This window comes from Camellia sinensis, chromosome 5 (assembly GCF_055761805.1).
Source record: "Camellia sinensis isolate YWXY chromosome 5, ASM5576180v1, whole genome shotgun sequence".
NCBI lineage: Eukaryota > Viridiplantae > Streptophyta > Magnoliopsida > Ericales > Theaceae > Camellia > Camellia sinensis.
The window spans coordinates 53,865,172-53,883,366 of NC_138965.1; the positions used below are offsets into that span (position 1 = coordinate 53,865,172).

Here is an 18,195-nt window from a genome sequence, read left to right on the forward strand (position 1 = left end):
TGCGGACCGCTGACAGGCTCTCTTACTCGGAGGTAGTCGGCGCCATGCTAGGTAGTGATGCTTTACTACATATTGAGGAGGGGGACTACGCCACTTACCGTCACATATATTTGATGCCTCCATTGACGGGAGCTCGTATCCCGATGATGAGGCCTGCCGGTATGTCATCCTCGGGCCAGGCTCAGGCTCGGGCTGCAGACGCCCCTTCTACTAGCAGGGCTGGTACATCTAGAGGTGGGAGTAGACCGGTTTCTCCGGCTCCATCGGCTTATCCTCATCCTGGATGGCCAGATATGCCCACTGAGTTGATGGTGTGGCAGTATGGAGCTATCTCCCCGACTCCGATTCCTCTAGAGCCTCCGATGCCCAGTGATCGATACGCCATTGATCCTGACTCACCGCTGGTATGCTCCACTATTTTTCATTCATCATTCAGATGTTTAGCCATTTTTTGTTCATTGATGATTATGAGCTCATATTTGCAGCCACCGCGAGGGTACATGGAGGAGGTGGTTGGACTGGTGGCCACACTCGAGGGCATGGTCCTGCGTAGGGAGGCACAGTTGTCTGTCGCGGGCATTCAGGTACCCTTCAGTTTTCTGGCATTTATCATACTTCTGATGACATGCTGATTTCTACTGCATCGATAGACTACTTGTGTAGAGCACATCTGACACACACCCCACTTGGACACTGCATTTACATGCACCCACTTCACGTAGCCTTTGCTTGTATCTGCATCTGATATATATATATATTCGGACTGATGTATTTGAATTGAACTCTTTGTTTTCAGATGCCTTCATGGTCCGGTCAGCCGCAGGCCAGGCCACCTGGGCCTCCTTGGGGAGCTGGGCTATCTGGGCCTTTTCAGGGAGTTGGGTCACCCGGGCCTTTTCAGGGGGCGGGGCCATCTCGGCCTTCCCGAGGAGCCGGGCCATCTAGGCCTTTTCGAGGAGCTCGAGGAGGGCCTGTCCGCAGACGCAGGGCTCACGTTGTAGAGGTGGAGCCTGATGAGGAGGAGGAGGACGCTGAGGAGGAGGAGGAGGCTACCGATCGTCAGTCAGAGACATCCGCTGAGGAGGGGGGCTCCGGTTTTGGTTCGGGGAACAGAGGTGAGGCTGAGGGGGATCCTGAGGATGACAGCTCTGACCCAGATGATGATGATGGTGCAGAGGTTGTCCCGCAGAAGAGGATGAGGAGTGCTTCTCGTTCCCGCTCCCGAGGACATTGATGTTGCTATTTCCTGCTTTATTTTTCTTTTTGCCAGTAGTTTGTAGCACTTTGCACATTGTTAGGCAGTTTTATTTTTTGTAAAACTTGTACCTTTGTTTGTTGTAAAGCATGATGGAATGAAATAGCTTTTGAAAAGGTGTTTGTATTTTAAACTTTTAGCATCGTATCGCATCATTTATTTTGCACAAGAAAAAAAATGAAATCGACTGGTAATGTGCATTGTGTAATCACCAAGTCAGGTAGTGAACCGACGCAACAAACTAAGCAACTCAACTTACTAAGATATGATAGAACCTTTAGCAAGTTTACAACTCGATAAACAAAATGCAATAACGCAAATAAACAAGACTTAAACAAAGATTGCTTAAATAGAGCGCAATGACTCAAAAAAACGAAACACGTCCGCTCGACAAACAACTCGATAAGCAAAACAACAACTCGATAATCAAAACAACAACTCAATAAACAGAACTCAGCAACAACAGAGTGTATTTCTGACGATCTGGGCACCGGAACGCATCCGAAACGGAGGGAGATGAAGGCCTTTGACTCTCCTGTTGCATGGAAATGCTTGGAACTCTCCCTCGAAGGGTAAAACAGGGCCAAGGAGATACACTGCAGCATTGCCGGCCATCCCTGGGAGCTGGCCGGCCATTTTTGTGGAGAGAGACAGCTGGCCGGCCATTTCTGAAAAAGTAAATGGCTGGCCAGCCAGAAAAGGTGGCCGGCCGACCACTCAGTCCTGCAGCCACCTGGTTTTTGACATGTGTCCCCGTGAATAGTGTTTTTCCTTCTATAAAAGCCTCAACTTCGGGAACATTCATTTCATCTTAGTTTTAGACAAAGATGGAGGTGTTTCTCGTAGAAAATCTCATATCTTGGATCTCTTCTTTGGATGGCTCGGAAAATCTGAACTTCCGGGGTTTCGGCTTGAATGCACTATTCACGCTGAGCCGTACTCCGCTACAGCTTCCTTTTCTCCATGCCGTGGCAAGGTTCTGGAATACAGTGACGCATGTTTTTAGCTTTGGCGGCCAAGAGATGTGTCCCACTTTCGAAGATTTTCAGGTTTTGATGGAGTCTGAATGCTCTGAAGTGATCTTGCCCCAGCTCCGTTTTGGCCATGCTCAGGTTTTAGGGCGGATGTGTGGGCTCACGGCGCATGACGCTCGATCTCTGATCTGCAGTGGGGAACTGGACATCCTCGGCTTGATCCATCGTTTTTCCAACACCGGTGACCGCAGCAACCATTATTGGCAGGGTTTCCGGCAACACACCCTCTGCTTATATTTGTTGTCTCACTTTTTGCTTTCCTCGTGCTTCGGCGGGGCTAGCATTCGCCTGATTGAAGTCGCCCAAGGTTTGAGAGAAGGAAAGAGCTGCATTGCCATGACCTTGGCCGAGACACTGATGGGCTTAGATTCTGTCTATCGCCGGGAGGCGACTAGGTTTGCCGGGAGTCCACTGCTGCTGCAGGTAATGTTTCCCACCCGACCTTACATATATATTTGCTCACATCACTCGACCCTCAGGCTCGTTTTTTTCTCACAAAACCCTTGTCTTACTTTTCTCTCATCGTACATCTCTCTGTTCTTTATTCTCTCATTTTCCATCCCTCCCCTAGGTATGGTTAATGGATAAGTTGCAGGTTGTGGACTCTTGCCCAACTTATTCAGCTCGAGGCTACTTCTTTCGGCAGCGTCTAGTCAATGCTCTTGACGAAAGGTGGTGGTTCGATTGGATGTGCAATTTGTCCGCAGACGGCATTGCTTGGCGTTGTCCTTGGCTCAACCTCCCGGCAATGAGCTATAGTATGTCTCGGCTGATTGGGATCCAATTGATTGGTCTAACCCACTGCGTATTCTATTTTCCGTTCCGGTTCCTGCGTCAGTTTGGTCATGATCAGACCTGCCCACCGGAGGGGATTGAGTACCCAGCCGCTTTCCCGATCTGGGGTGTACAGCTTGCCCGATATGCCACGGCATGGAGGACTAGAGAGCTCTTGGCCTCTGCTTCAACTTTCAGTTGCACTTTGTCCGACGAGTGCTTGGATTGGCTCAATGAGGAGGCACAGGTTGGGCCTAGCTTGGCATCAGATGCTTCGTCCAGCTCTGGGAGGGGACGTAGAGATACTTGATTCAACTACGCCCCAAATTTATTGCTTATTTAGCATTTTCAAGTTTTCGTTATGAATGTACTAAAAAAGAAACCTCGATTGTAATGCAAGAGCAGGAGAACTCAGTTTTGAATGAAATTGAGAGTTGTGGTACTGAAAATTTTCCGCTTTTGGTCCAAAAATGGTCTTAGTCGTAAAAAGATTGATTTGAACAAAGCCAACTTTTATTAAAACTTTTCAAAACTATTTTCGATGTGGATCAGAACTGGACACACCGGAGATCTGTCACTGAAATGCACAACCCCAGATCCCCGCAACTGGAAAGTTGCCCCTAGTCTGAAGAACAATGCGACACTTCATAGCAACGGAAAGTTGCCCCTAGTCTGAGTAACTTTGCACCGTCGCGGCAACGGAAAGTTGCCCCTAGTTTGAACAGCACTGTACCGGAGATCGCGATAAATGCTGATGGATAAAGATGACTGAGATGATCGAAATGGACAGAGTTGATCGGGGAAAAGTTTATGGCTGAACTTCAAGGTGAAGTTGCCTACGTATCCCAAAGATGGGAATCAAGCCTTACATAGTTCAGGCCCAGGTTCACTCGAGTATTTTCACTCTCCTTTTGCGCTCTAACTTTTGCCAAGGCCGCCCTTTGCGGGTTTTCAACCTTGCGAGCTCAGTTTTTATATTTTCTAATTTTTTGTGCTCTGACTTTTGCCTAGGTCGCCCTTTCAGGTTTTCGGCCTAGCGAGCCTCTCAAGGATAGTATTTCTTCAACTTGTCCATATTAATCGGTTGTGAGAACTCCAAGCCATCTAGATCCATCAGAACCACAGCTCCACCTGACCAGATAGCTTTGATAATGTAAGGACCAGTCCAATTGGGTTTGAACTTGCCCCTTGGGTCGTGGATGGGAGCTCGGTTGTCTTTGAGCACCAAATCTCCTTCTTTCAGATTCCTGGACTTAACCTTTTTGTTGAAAGCCCGGGAAATTCTGCGTTGATAGCCTTGGATGTGGTACAGTGCTTTCAGTCTTCTTTCATCAAAGAGCATGAGTTCTTCGAATCTGCTTTGCTGCCAATCTGCTTCGGCTATCTGGCATTCAGCCAACACTTGTAACGACGGAACCTCAATCTCAATGGGTAGAACAGCCTCCATTCCATAGACCAATGAATATGGAGTTGCTCCAGTAGAAGTTCTGATTGAAGTCCTGTAGCCCCACAGAGCAAATGGCAGCTTGTCTGGCCAATCCCGATAGGTTCCCACCATCTTCTGCAGTATATGCTTGATATTCTTGTTGGCGGCCTCAACCGCTCCGTTGGTCTGCGGTCGGTATGTAGATGACTTATGGAAAGCCACATTGTATTTCTCCAACAAGTCTATCACTTCTTTCTTGAAGTGGGAACCATTATCTGAAATTATCTCGTTTGGCACCCCGTAGCGGCAGATGATGTTGTTTCTGATGAACTTCGCGACGTGTGACGCCTTCAACACCGCGTATGATTGGGCCTCGACCCACTTTGTGAAATAATCTATCGCTACTAGGATAAACTCATGCCCGTTTGACCCCTTCGGGGTAACAGCTCCGATCACATCAATTCCCCAGACTGAAAAAGGCCATGGCGAAGTCATGTTGTACAGTTTTGACGGTGGGATGTTCATGCGATTTGCATGGATTTGACACTTGTGGCATCGCCGAACAAAACTAATACAATCCTCCTCCATGGTTGACCAGTAGTAGCCCTGTCTGAGGATCTTTCTGGCCAGCATTACTCCATTCATGTGTGCACCGCACTCCCCTCCATGGATGGCTTCCATCAGGCGTTTTGACTCTTCAGCTTCTACACAGAGCTTATGCATTCCCAGATGACCCCTTTTGTACAGCTTTCCCCCGCAGATAATGAACTGAGCAGCCATTCTTCTGATAGCCCTCTTATCTTTGGCATTTGCCCCTAGTGGATATGTCTCCTTTTCCAAGAAGTTCCAGATGTCGTAATACCAGGGGTTGCCGTCTTGAACCTCATCTATGGCAGAAATCGACTCGTATGCTGGCGCAAACTTTTGATCAATAATGACTGTATGCATCCGGACTCCGGACGGGATGTCTATCATAGAAGATAGAGTTGCTAATGAATCTGCAAACCTGTTGTTCTCTCTTACGAGGTGGGTGAAATTTAACTTCTCATACCGAGGAATTAACAAATCCAAGGTTTGGTGGTAAATTATCATCCTTTCCTCCTTGACTTTCCAATCTCCTTTTGCTTGAGACACAACAAGGTTCGAGTCCCCAATGACGTCCAATCGTCTTGCCCCTAATTCTAGGGCTGCTTCCAGGCCGGTAATACATGCCTCATACTCTGCTTCATTGTTGGAGACTTTGAACCGAAGCTTGAATGCTAAAGGGATACGGGAATTGTCAGGCGCTATCAGCAACACCCCTATCCCATACCCATACTGGTTTGACGCTCCGTCAAAGTACATCGTCCAAGTTTCATCTTCGACGTGCAGAATGGCTTCATCTGGGAATAGATACTCAACCGCTTCATCCCCCTCAACCGGGTGGTCGGCAAGGAACTCCGCTACCGCTCTCCCTTTTACTGACTTGCGCGTTACATACTTTAAATCAAATTCGGAGAGCAACAGCAGCCAGCGAGCCAGCCTACCCGTAAGTGCTGGTTTCTCGAAAAGATATTTGATGGGATCCAAACGCGAAACCAACATTACAGAGTGAGCTAACAGGTAGTGCCGCAGCTTCCTGGTTGCCCATTCCAAGGCCAAACAAGCCTTCTCCAGCGGTGTATAGCGGGTCTCGTAATCCAACATCTTTTTGCTCAGATAGTATATGGCCCTTTCCACTTTGTCTTCTGACTCCTGCGCGAGCATGCAGCCCATGGTAGTCTCAGTTACCGAAAGGTACAATATCAACGGTCTCCCCGGCTCTGGTGGTGACAACACGGGTGGGTTCTGTAGATACTCTTTGATCTGCTCAAAAGCTGCTTGACATCGGCCGTCCCATTGGAATTTCTTTCCTTTCTTCAGGAGACCAAAAAGTGGTTCACAAGTCAAGGTTAATTTAGAAATAAACCGTCTTATGAATTGCACTTTACCCAGAAAGCCTCGCACCTCCTTTTCAGTCCTTGGTGGTGGCATTTCTAAGATGGCCTTTGTTAATCATATTATTTAATTTTGATGATGTCTAAAATATATTAGTTAATATACATATTATTTGACACAAATTATTATCTTTTTAAAATATATATATTTGTTAAATATTATTTAAATAAAATAATATTATCTTTTTAAAATATATATGTTAAATATTATTTTAAATATTTTCAAAAACTTTACTATTCACTTTTTGAAAAATAGGGTTAATTACTATTCATCTTTTGACAAATCGATTAATTATATTATTTTGACAAAAATGATTATTTTAAATATTTTCAAAAACTTTACTATTCACTTTTTGAAAAATAGGGTTAATTAGTATTCATCTTTTGACAAATTGATTAATTATATTATTTTGACAAAAATGATTGATTGGTTGTATTATTTTGACAAATTTGATATTTATGGGTTGTCTTATTTTGACAAAATTAATATGGAGTGGTAAAATACATTTAGTTTAAAATCTTTACAACATATACAATATTTTTAAGATGACATATATTTTCAGATCCATCATAAATATTATTTATAGAGATTTTTCTGTATGCAAAATTTTGATTAGAACTTATATAACATTATATGCAGAATACATCACGTGCGCTATTAAATTTTTTACACTACATTAATTATATCAAGATGGAGTTATGTATATATGTAAATATATATATATATATATATATATATATTATAAACTAGATGGAGAAAATTATTTGTTTGTTTGAAAGTTGTGAACTTTGTATTAAATTGTCTACAAAAACGGTGGCTCCATGTTTGAAAAAAAAACAAGAAGAAAAAATCAATCTTATTTTTATCTTTTTAATTCTTATCATTTGCTGACTATTTAAATTTAAGGAGTGTGCTTATGTAAGCAATGACATCAAGAGCCTGCTTATGTAAGCGATGACATCAGGAGCGTGCTTATGTAAGCGATGACGTCAGGAGCGTGCTTATGTAAGCCATGACGTCAGCAAGGAACGTCCAACGGGTATATTTTTGTGTATAAATAGAGGTGTTGGATGTGGAGAAAAAATCAAGAACTTGAAGAGAAAATTTTCTGTGAGCTCCAAATTGTATTCTTCTCTTTCACTTTCAGATCTAAGTCTAGCTTTTGTTCTTACACTTTCATATCTACTCTTTGTGAGAGAATTATTGTAGAAGTGGGTTCAATTACCACTTATTCTTATTCCTTATTTTTGTGAGAGATTTTGTAAGGGTAAGGCATTTATTGTTGAGTGAGGCTCAATAGATAAGAGTAAGCCCTGTGCCAAATCCACAAGCTTGGTGGTGTATTTATTCAATTGATAGTAAAGAAATTCTCAAGGAGGTTCCTTGGGGAGTGGACGTAGGCCTGGCGTGCCGAACCACTATAAATCGCAGTGTTTGATTTTCTCTCTCTATCTCTTCTACTTTTATATTGATAATTATTATTCTGTTTGTTTTTATTTATTCAAATTCTGAATATTGTGTTATATTTAATATTGTGAAATTTTTAATAACCCAATTCACCCCCCCTCTTGGGTTGCCTAACTGGGATAACAATTGGTATCAGAGCCTAGACTCTAGTTTTTGTGACTTAACCGTCTCAGAGTAGATCATGGCAACCCCTAGTTATTCCTTACCCGAGGGACAAGCATCTAATAGGCCACCTCTATTTAGTGGCACAAATTTTAGCTATTGGAAAACTAGGATGACCATACATATTCAATCTAATGATTACGAATGTTGGAAAATTATTTGTAATGGTCCAAAAATTCCTACCAAAACTATAGATGGACTTAGGGTACCAAAACCTGAAGATGAGTGGGATGAATCAGATACTAGAATGGCCCAAATTAATGTCAAAGCTACAAACATGTTGTACTGTGCTTTAGATGCCAACGAGTTCAATAGAATTTCCACATGTAAAACCGCTAAAGAAATTTGGGACAAGCTTATAGTGACTCATGAGGGAACCGAACAAGTTAAAGAATCTAGAGTCAGTTTGCTAGTCCATAATTATGAACTTTTTAAAATGAAGCCTGATGAAACTATTCCTCAAATGTTTACTCGTTTTACTGATATTATTAATGGTTTAACTTCTCTTGGCAAAATATATACTAATGCTGAAATTGTAAGAAAAGTGCTTAGGTCATTGCCAAAAAGTTGGGAGACAAAAGTCATTGCCATTACCGAAGCCAAGGATTTATCAAAGCTAAGTCTAGATGAGTTAATTGGATCTCTCTTAACTCATGAGCTCATAATGCAAGAAGGAAAGGAAGAGGAGGACAACAACAAGAAGAAAGGAATAGCTTTCAAATCCACCTCGAAACATCAAGAGGATAAGGAAGATGATTCAGATGAGGATGAGGAAATGGCATTCATCACTAGAAAGTTCCAAAGGTTTGTGAGAAAGAAACAAGGTGTACGAAATTTTTTCAGAAAAGACTTCAACAACAGGGATTTTCAAAGAGGAGAAAATCACAAAAAATCTGAAGTAACCTGCTATGAATGCAACAAACCTGGACACTACAAATCAGAATGTCCAGAACTTAAGAAAAAATTCAAGAAGGACAAAAAGAAAGCTATGATTGCAGCATGGGGAGAAGATAGTGATGAAAGCGACACAGAAACCGAAGTTTGCAAAAACGAGGTTGCTAACCTATGTTTAATGGCACTTGGAAATGAAAATGAGGTAAATGACGAATCCTTTACATTTGATGAATTACAATTAGCTTTTGATGAATTACATGCAGAATTTAAGAAACTTAGTTTGAAAAATAATTGTCAAAAGAAAGTAATTTCAAGTTTATCAAAAAAAAAATGAATCATTGACTTCCAAGATAAATATTTTAGAAAATGAAGCCATGAAAATGAAAAAGGAAAATGAGATTTTAACTCAAAAAGAGTCTTCAATTTTTGAAAAACATTTAGTTGTATTGCAAAAAGAAAACGAGTCTTTAAAAAATGAGCAAATTATTTTAAAAGAAAATATTGAAGACTTGAAAACTACTCTTTCAAAGTTCACTCAAGGTAGAGAGACTTTAGATAAAATTCTTAAAAATCAAAACCGTACTTTTGGTAGAGCCGGAATTGGATATAAACCTTTTTCAAAAGTAAAAACTGCCAAAAATGGTTTTGTATATGCATCTTCTAATCACTCTCATCTCACATGTCATTTTTGTGGAACAAAAGGTCATATTTCACCTTCATGTCCTATTAAAAGAAATCCTTTTGCTAAAATAAAAAAGATGTGGGTTCCTAAGGATATCTCAAGGGTATCAAATTCTAACTTTTATGGACCCAAGAAAAAATGGGTACCAATAGAGAAATCAAATTCTTGTAGGTATGTTTCAAGAAAAAATCCAGTAACGATAGATGGTATCTCGACAGTGCATGTTCGAGGCACATGACTGGAAATAAAGCTATGTTCGCCACACTCCAACCAAAGGATGGCGGATATGTGACTTTTGGCGACAATAGCAAGGGTAAAATCATTGGTGTAGGAAGTATTGGTAAAAATCCCTCTCCTATTATTGAAAATGTTTTATTTGTTGAAGGTTTAAAACATAACTTGCTTAGTATTAGTCAATTATGTGATAAAGGTTATAGAGTTATTTTTGAGAAAACTCATTGCACTATTGAAAATACCTTAGAAAATAAAACTTTATTTGTAGGTTATAGACATGAGAATGTATATGTGTTTGATTTACATGATTTATCTTCTCATTTTAACATTAAATGTTTATCTGCTATAAATGATAATGGTTGGCTTTGGCATAGAAGATTAGGACATGCTCATTTTGATTTAATTTCCAAGCTTTCAAAAAATGAGTTAGTCATAGGTTTACCAAAAATTGTTTTTGAAAAAGATAAACTTTGTGATGCATGTCAATTTGGAAAACAAACTAGAATTTCTTTTAAATCCAAAAATATCGTTTCAACTACTAGACCGCTTCAACTCTTGCATATTGATCTATTCGGACCATCTAGAACATTAAGTTTAGGAGGAAAATCTTATGCCCTTGTTTGTGTTGATGATTACACTAGATATACATGGGTATTATTTTTAACACACAAAAATGAAGCTTTTTATAATTTCTCAAAACTTTGTAAAAGAATTCAAAATGAGAAAAATCTTAATATTTGTAGTATTAGAAGTGACCATGGTAGAGAATTTGAAAATGATGATTTTATTAAGTTTTGTGATGACTTAGGAATAGATCATAATTTCTCAGCCCCTAGGACTCCTCAACAAAACGGTGTGGTTGAAAGAAAAAATAGAACTCTTGAAGAAATGGCTCATACTATGCTTTGTGAAAATAATTTGCCTAAATATTTTTGGGCGGAAGCTGTAAACACTGCATGCTATGTTATAAACCGTGCCATGATTAGACCTATTCTTAAGAAAACTCCTTACGAACTTTGGAAAGGTAGAAAACCTAATATTAGTCACTTGCGTGCTTTTGGTTGTAAATGCTTTGTATTAAATAACAATAAAGATAATTTAGAAAAATTTGATGCTAAATCGGATGAAGCTATATTTCTTGGTTATTCTATGTTTAGTAAAGCTTATAGAGTATTTAATAAAAGAACTCTACTTGTTGAAGAATCTGTGCATGTTGTTTTTGATGAATCTAACGATATTATTTCCAAGAATCTTTTAAGTAATGATATTGTAGAAAATCAACCAAGCATGGAGAGTATTTATAAAAAGGAAAATGAAGAAAATCCATTACGCAAACATGACGAAGAAATGACAATGGAGAATCTTCAAGAAATATATGCTCTTCCAGAAAATGACTCAAATCTACCAAAAGAATGGAAGTATGCTCATGGCCACCCCAAAGACCTCATCATAGGTGATGCGGCGGAAGGTATAAAAACTCGTTCCTCTGTTAGAAATATTTGTGGTAACTTGGCATTTGTTTCACAAATTGAACCAAAATCATTTTTAGAAGCTGAAAATGATGAAAACTGGATTTTAGCAATGCAAGAAGAATTAAATCAATTTGAAAGAAATGAAGTTTGGTTTTTGACCCCTCGACCTAAGGATCATCCCGTTATTGGTACAAAATGGGTTTTTCGAAATAAAATGGACGAATCTGGAGTTGTTACTAGAAATAAAGCTAGATTAGTAGCTCAAGGCTATAATCAAGAAGAGGGAATTGATTTTGATGAAACTTTTGCACCAGCTGCTAGACTTGAAGCTATTAGAATGTTACTTGCTTTTGCATGTTTTAAAGATTTTAAATTATATCAAATGGATGTTAAAAGTGCTTTTTTAAATGGGTACATTTCGGAGGAAGTCTATGTTGAACAACCTCCCGGTTTTGAAAATCATAAATACCCGGATCATGTTTTCAAACTTTCAAAAGCCTTATATGGCTTGAAACAAGCTCCTAGAGCATGGTATGAAAGATTGAGTAATTTTCTACTTGACAAAGGTTTTTGTAGAGGAAAAATTGATACAACACTTTTTATAAAAATCAAAAAGGAAGATATGCTAATCGTTCAAATTTATGTTGATGATATCATTTTTGGTGCTACTAATGAAAATTTGTGCAAAGAGTTTGCTAAAGACATGCAGGGTGAGTTTGAAATGAGTATGATGGGGGAATTAAATTACTTCCTTGGTCTACAAATTAAACAAACTAATGATGGAATCCATTTAAATCAAACGAAATATATCAAAGATCTACTCAAAAGGTTTGAAATGGAATGATCAAAGCCTGCAGCAACTCCAATGAGCACATCGATAAAAATCGACAAAGATGAGCAAGGTAAACCCGTAGATGAGAAGAAATATCGAGGTATGATTGGTTCTTTACTTTATCTTACTGCAAGTAGGCCCGACATAATGTTTAGTGTTTGTATGTGTGCACGTTTTCAATCCGCACCGAAAGAGTCACACATCATCGCAGTCAAACGCATTTTCAGATATCTTGTCGGCACTCAAAATTTGGGATTATGGTATCCTAAGGGAACCACCTTTGAACTTTTTGGTTACTCAGATGCCGACTTTGCGGGATGTAGACTTGACCGAAAAAGCACTAGTGGCACTTGTCATTTTCTTGGACACTCACTCACCTCTTGGTTTTGCAAAAAACAAAACTCAGTGGCTTTGTCAACTGCTGAAGCAGAATACATTGCCGCCGCTGGGTGTTGTGCACAATTGCTTTGGATGAAACAACAACTTCAAGATTTTGGACTTCACTATGATCATATTCCTATAAAATGTGACAACACAAGTGCCATTAACCTTTCAAAAAATCCTATTCAGCACTCACGTACTAAACACATTGAAATAAGGCATCATTTTCTGAGAGCTCATGTACTCAAAGGTGACATTGAACTCGAATTTGTGCCTACAAATTGTCAATTAGCTGACATATTTACCAAGCCTCTAAATGAAGAACAATTTTGTTATATTAGAACAGAACTTGGTATGATGAATACTCCAATATAATGTTTATATTAAAAATAATTTTTTAATAATTAAATAAAATAATTATTGTAATAATAATTATTATTATAAAAAATAATAACCATAATAATAATATACATATATTTATATATATATAATTTTTCTCTCTCTCTCTTCCGTTCCGTCTCTATCTCTCACCCACTCTCTCCTACTCTCTCTTTTTCTCCTTCTCTTGCTGTCTCGCTCTCCCCTTCTTCCTCTACCCTTAGCCGACTCCATCTCCACCCTCACCATAGCCTACAACCAACTCCACCATCCACAAAATCATCGATCACTTTCATCACTATCACCATCCATCCAAATCCCTCACTAATCTTCCAAACTCCATCACTTCTCCACCCGAAATCTGCATCACCATCTTCACCGATTCATCAAGTTCCATCACCGATCCATCAAGATCCGTGACTGATCCATCAAGATCCATTGCCGATCTACAAAAATTCGTCACCGATCTACCCAATCGTCTCAATTTCTTCCGTTCATCAAGGTTATCACCGATCAACATGTTAAAATTTTTGTTGCACTGTGTTGTATTTTTTTACTTGTTATATGTGCTCCAAATTTTCTTGGATTTAATATTGGTTGCTTCTACCTTGATTGAAGTATTTGTTTTTATTTTTATTTTCTCCTTTTTTGCTAGTGCACTTGGTGTAGTTGTTTATGGCCAGATCTTAAGGGCCTTTGGTGTCATAGATTGGTAATTTATTTCTTCAATTTTATGAAATTTCTAGTGCATTAACTCAGGGGGAGACTCATATTTTGAGATTAACAATCATTATAAAAATATATATATATATATATATAAAAAAAAGGGGCATGTGTATATTCTGTGCATAATTTTAGGGGGAGTATATATATACATTTTTTTTCTTATCTGCCATACTCCTTATCTGCACCAACAAACAATTTTTTTGTGCAAAGTCAAAATTTAAAAAAAAAATAATAATAATAATAATAAATAAATTAAGGAAGAAATGCTCACAATTTTATTTCAGAAAAAGAAAATATTACTCGATTACAGGTAAATTTTCAGAAGGTTTCACAGATTTTTTCTTTTTCACTTCTCTCAACAATTTTTCATGAGCCTCTGTTACATGCCTCTCTCTATTTTCGATTTCTGTGAGTCTTGGCATTATCACCGTTGCATAATACTGCATTGCATTCTCCAACTGTGCATTTTTTCTTTTTAGCTCTTTCTTCTCCTTACACATATTCACTACTTGTTGTTTTAACAAGCACACCTCATCTCTCCATTGCTGATTTTCTTGTACTCTTGCTTGTAATCGTCGCGCCATATTGGAAACTGCAGTCATGGCCTGTGTACTAAGAGCCATAGTGTGATTAATAGCATCGAAATCATTTCGATTGCCAATACCACTAGAACCCTCATTTACAGGCATAGCATGTGCCTGCGTCACTGGTACTCTCTCATTTGCCTGCATTACAGGCACCTCATGCAGGTCCGACTCATTGATAGCCAAGGTAAGGAATGACATGATTACAAAAGAAGCCAAAACAAATTTTTCTCTCAAAACACTTGATGATTTTGTATCTTTGCCTTTGATCTGTGTCACTTTTTATACACTCCATTGCTCCATTCCTGGATGCATATCTGCTATCTCTGCTCAAATCTTTTGTTTGTCCATACTTCCTGCGCTCGAGATGCTCCAAAATCCCCACAATAATTCCGACAAGACAGCCGGCCCCTTATTTTATTTTTGGCCACCCAGATTATTGTATCCACTGTGTTTGTTTCTTATCTTCATCTTTATTTTGATGATGTCAAAGGGGGAGAAAAAATATGATTTTGAATTTTGAAAATTATATGTCGCAGGGTTGTCAAATATTTTGTCAAATTTATTTTGTGTCAAATCCATACAAATATTGCCATCATCAAAAAGGGGGAGATTGTTAATCATATTATTTAATTTTGATGATGTCTAAAATATATTAGTTAATATACATATTATTTGACACAAATTATTATCTTTTTAAAATATATATATTTGTTAAATATTATTTAAATAAAATAATATTATCTTTTTAAAATATATATGTTAAATATTATTTTAAATATTTTCAAAAACTTTACTATTCACTTTTTGAAAAATAGGGTTAATTACTATTCATCTTTTGACAAATCGATTAATTATATTATTTTGACAAAAATGATTATTTTAAATATTTTCAAAAACTTTACTATTCACTTTTTGAAAAATAGGGTTAATTAGTATTCATCTTTTGACAAATTGATTAATTATATTATTTTGACAAAAATGATTGATTGGTTGTATTATTTTGACAAATTTGATATTTATGGGTTGTCTTATTTTGACAAAATTAATATGGAGTGGTAAAATACATTTAGTTTAAAATCTTTACAACATATACAATATTTTTAAGATGACATATATTTTCAGATCCATCATAAATATTATTTATAGAGATTTTTCTGTATGCAAAATTTTGATCAGAACTTATATAACATTATATGCAGAATACATCACGTGCGCTATTAAATTTTTTACACTACATTAATTATATCAAGATGGAGTTATGTATATATGTATATATATATATATATATATATATTATAAACTAGATGGAGAAAATTATTTGTTTGTTTGAAAGTTGTGAACTTTGTATTAAATTGTCTACAAAAACGGTGGCTCCATGTTTGAAAAAAAAACAAGAAGAAAAAATCAATCTTATTTTTATCTTTTTAATTCTTATCATTTGCTGACTATTTAAATTTAAGGAGTGTGCTTATGTAAGCAATGACATCAAGAGCCTGCTTATGTAAGCGATGACATCAGGAGCGTGCTTATGTAAGCGATGACGTCAGGAGCGTGCTTATGTAAGCCATGACGTCAGCAAGGAACGTCCAACGGGTATATTTTTGTGTATAAATAGAGGTGTTGGATGTGGAGAAAAAATCAAGAACTTGAAGAGAAAATTTTCTGTGAGCTCCAAATTGTATTCTTCTCTTTCACTTTCAGATCTAAGTCTAGCTTTTGTTCTTACACTTTCATATCTACTCTTTGTGAGAGAATTATTGTAAAAGTGGGTTCAATTACCACTTATTCTTATTCCTTATTTTTGTGAGAGATTTTGTAAGGGTAAGGCATTTATTGTTGAGTGAGGCTCAATAGATAAGAGTAAGCCCTGTGCCAAATCCACAAGCTTGGTGGTGTATTTATTCAATTGATAGTAAAGAAATTCTCAAGGAGGTTCCTTGGGGAGTGAGCGTAGGCCTGGCGTGCCGAACCACTATAAATCGCAGTGTTTGATTTTCTCTCTCTATCTCTTCTACTTTTATATTGATAATTATTATTCTGTTTGTTTTTATTTATTCAAATTCTGAATATTGTGTTATATTTAATATTGTGAAATTTTTAATAACCCAATTCACCCCCTCTCTTGGGTTGCCTAACTGGGATAACAGCCTTGATTTTGGAAGGGTCGACCTCGATGCCCCTTTGTGTAATCAGAAACCCTAGCATCTTCCCTGCTGTAACACCAAACGTGCATTTCTGGGGATTCAGTCGCAGCCGAAACTCTTTGATCCTTTGAAAGAATTTTTGTAAGGCGGTGTAATGGCCCTCTCTATCTTTGGACTTGACAATCATGTCGTCCACATACACCTCGACCTCTTTATGGATCATATCATGCAATATTGTAGTTGCTGCCCGTTGATACGTAGCTCCAGCATTTTTCAACCCGAATGGCATCACTCTATAACAATATGTCCCCCACGGGGTAGTGAACGCAGTCTTCTCCCGGTCTTCGGGTGCCATTACTATCTGATTATAGCCTGAGAAACCATCCATAAACGAAAGCAAGGCGTGTCCTGCCGTGAAGTCCACCAATTCGTCAATGTGTGGCAAGGGAAAGTCGTCCTTCGGACTGGCCCTGTTCAAATCTCTGAAGTCTACACAGACCCGAATTCTGCCATCCTTCTTTGGCACCGGAACAATGTTGGCCAACCAAGTTGGGTATTCAGATACCAGCAGGAACCCTGCGTCAATTTGCTTGGTGACCTCTTCCTTAATTTTGAGAGCCCAGTCCGGGCGAATCCTTCTGAGTTTCTGTTTGACAGGGCGGGCCTCGGGATCAAGAGGGATCCGGTGCTGTACAATCTCAGGATCGATTCCAGGCATGTCTTCGTAGGACCACGCGAAAACATCTTTGAAATCTTTTAATAAAGCGACTAAGCGCTCGCGCTCCTCCGAAGACAACGTGGACCCGATCTGGACCAGCCGCGGGTCCTTCTCAGTACCAACATTCACAGTAGTGATTTCATCCATTAAAGGTTTAACAAATCTTTCCTGCTCTTGATCAATTAATCGTTGCAAAACTGGGGGAATTTCTCCCTCGCTGTTTTCATCAAAATTTTGAAAATCCTGATTTAAGCAATAAATCAAAGGCACAGAAAAATACTCAGAAACCACATCCACATCATTCTCATTAAATATTTCCAAGCCGTCAGATTCCTCTGTTACAACAGACTCAAAAGAAAATGAAAATGACGACCTAGACAGGACTGTGGCATCCGGGTTATCACCCCCAGGAATACCGGACTCAGACTCAGTCGAGCTGGAATCTGATTCCGACGCATAAGATTCGGTAGAATCAGATTCCGGCTCACTACCTGACCCGGAGCTGCTAGATAAAAAGCCTTCTTCATATTGCCAGATGAGAGAAGGTGCGATAGATGCATCCAAGATCGGCGTTGGAAAGCCCGCAGCTATTTCATCTCCAATCATAGAAACCGAAGAGTTATCCCCCAAGCACTCTTGGCCGATCGGAGGATCTGATAGTAGACTCGCCAGTGCTACCCCCATTTCAAGCTCTGTGCCCTCAGGATCCACTACTTCACATTGCTCATCCTCAGTTGGTGGGTCTGTCTGCGCTTCGGCAACGTCATCCCCAGATAATTGTATGTCGAAGAAGATTTCAAAACCAGGCACGCGCGTCCCCTCCCCGTTTAGCCATGGCTCCGGGAAGCCGCAGAATGGAAAATCTTCCCCCTCCCGGACGAATCGTCCGTTTAGGGTACCCCAGATGGGCCTGTGCATTAATTCAAATGGCTTCCCGGCCTTCTTTGCCCTGGCCCTTCCGGCCATTTCTTTTCCTTTCCTCACCCAATCCTCCTTGGTGGGCAGATAACCCAGTCCAAAGGCGTGAGGGTTGTGTGGCACTTCGGCCAACA

At 39.1% G+C, this 18,195-nt stretch overlaps 1 protein-coding gene across 1 annotated transcript; it reads left to right on the forward strand.

The window, feature by feature from the left end:
* The first annotated feature begins 293 nt into the window (after positions 1–293).
* Positions 294–1,311, forward strand: LOC145790108 (uncharacterized). The gene is made up of 3 exons (XM_082867943.1): positions 294–404; positions 486–584; positions 797–1,311. The coding sequence occupies exons 1-3, from the start codon at positions 294–296 to the stop codon at positions 1,232–1,234; spliced, it is 648 nt and encodes a 215-aa protein (XP_082724069.1). The 3' UTR covers positions 1,235–1,311.
* The last annotated feature ends 16,884 nt before the right edge of the window (positions 1,312–18,195 follow it).

What these genes read in the sequence shown, in the direction of transcription:
- LOC145790108 (XM_082867943.1), top strand. Translation starts at nt 294, where the DNA reads ATGCCCACTGAGTTGATGGTGTGGCAGTATGGAGCTATCTCCCCGACT. An exon ending in TTGATCCTGACTCACCGCTG is followed by an intron (nt 405 to 485) that starts GTATGCTCCACT and finishes TCATATTTGCAG; the next exon opens with CCACCGCGAGGGTACATGGA. An exon ending in TGTCTGTCGCGGGCATTCAG is followed by an intron (nt 585 to 796) that starts GTACCCTTCAGT and finishes CTTTGTTTTCAG; the next exon opens with ATGCCTTCATGGTCCGGTCA.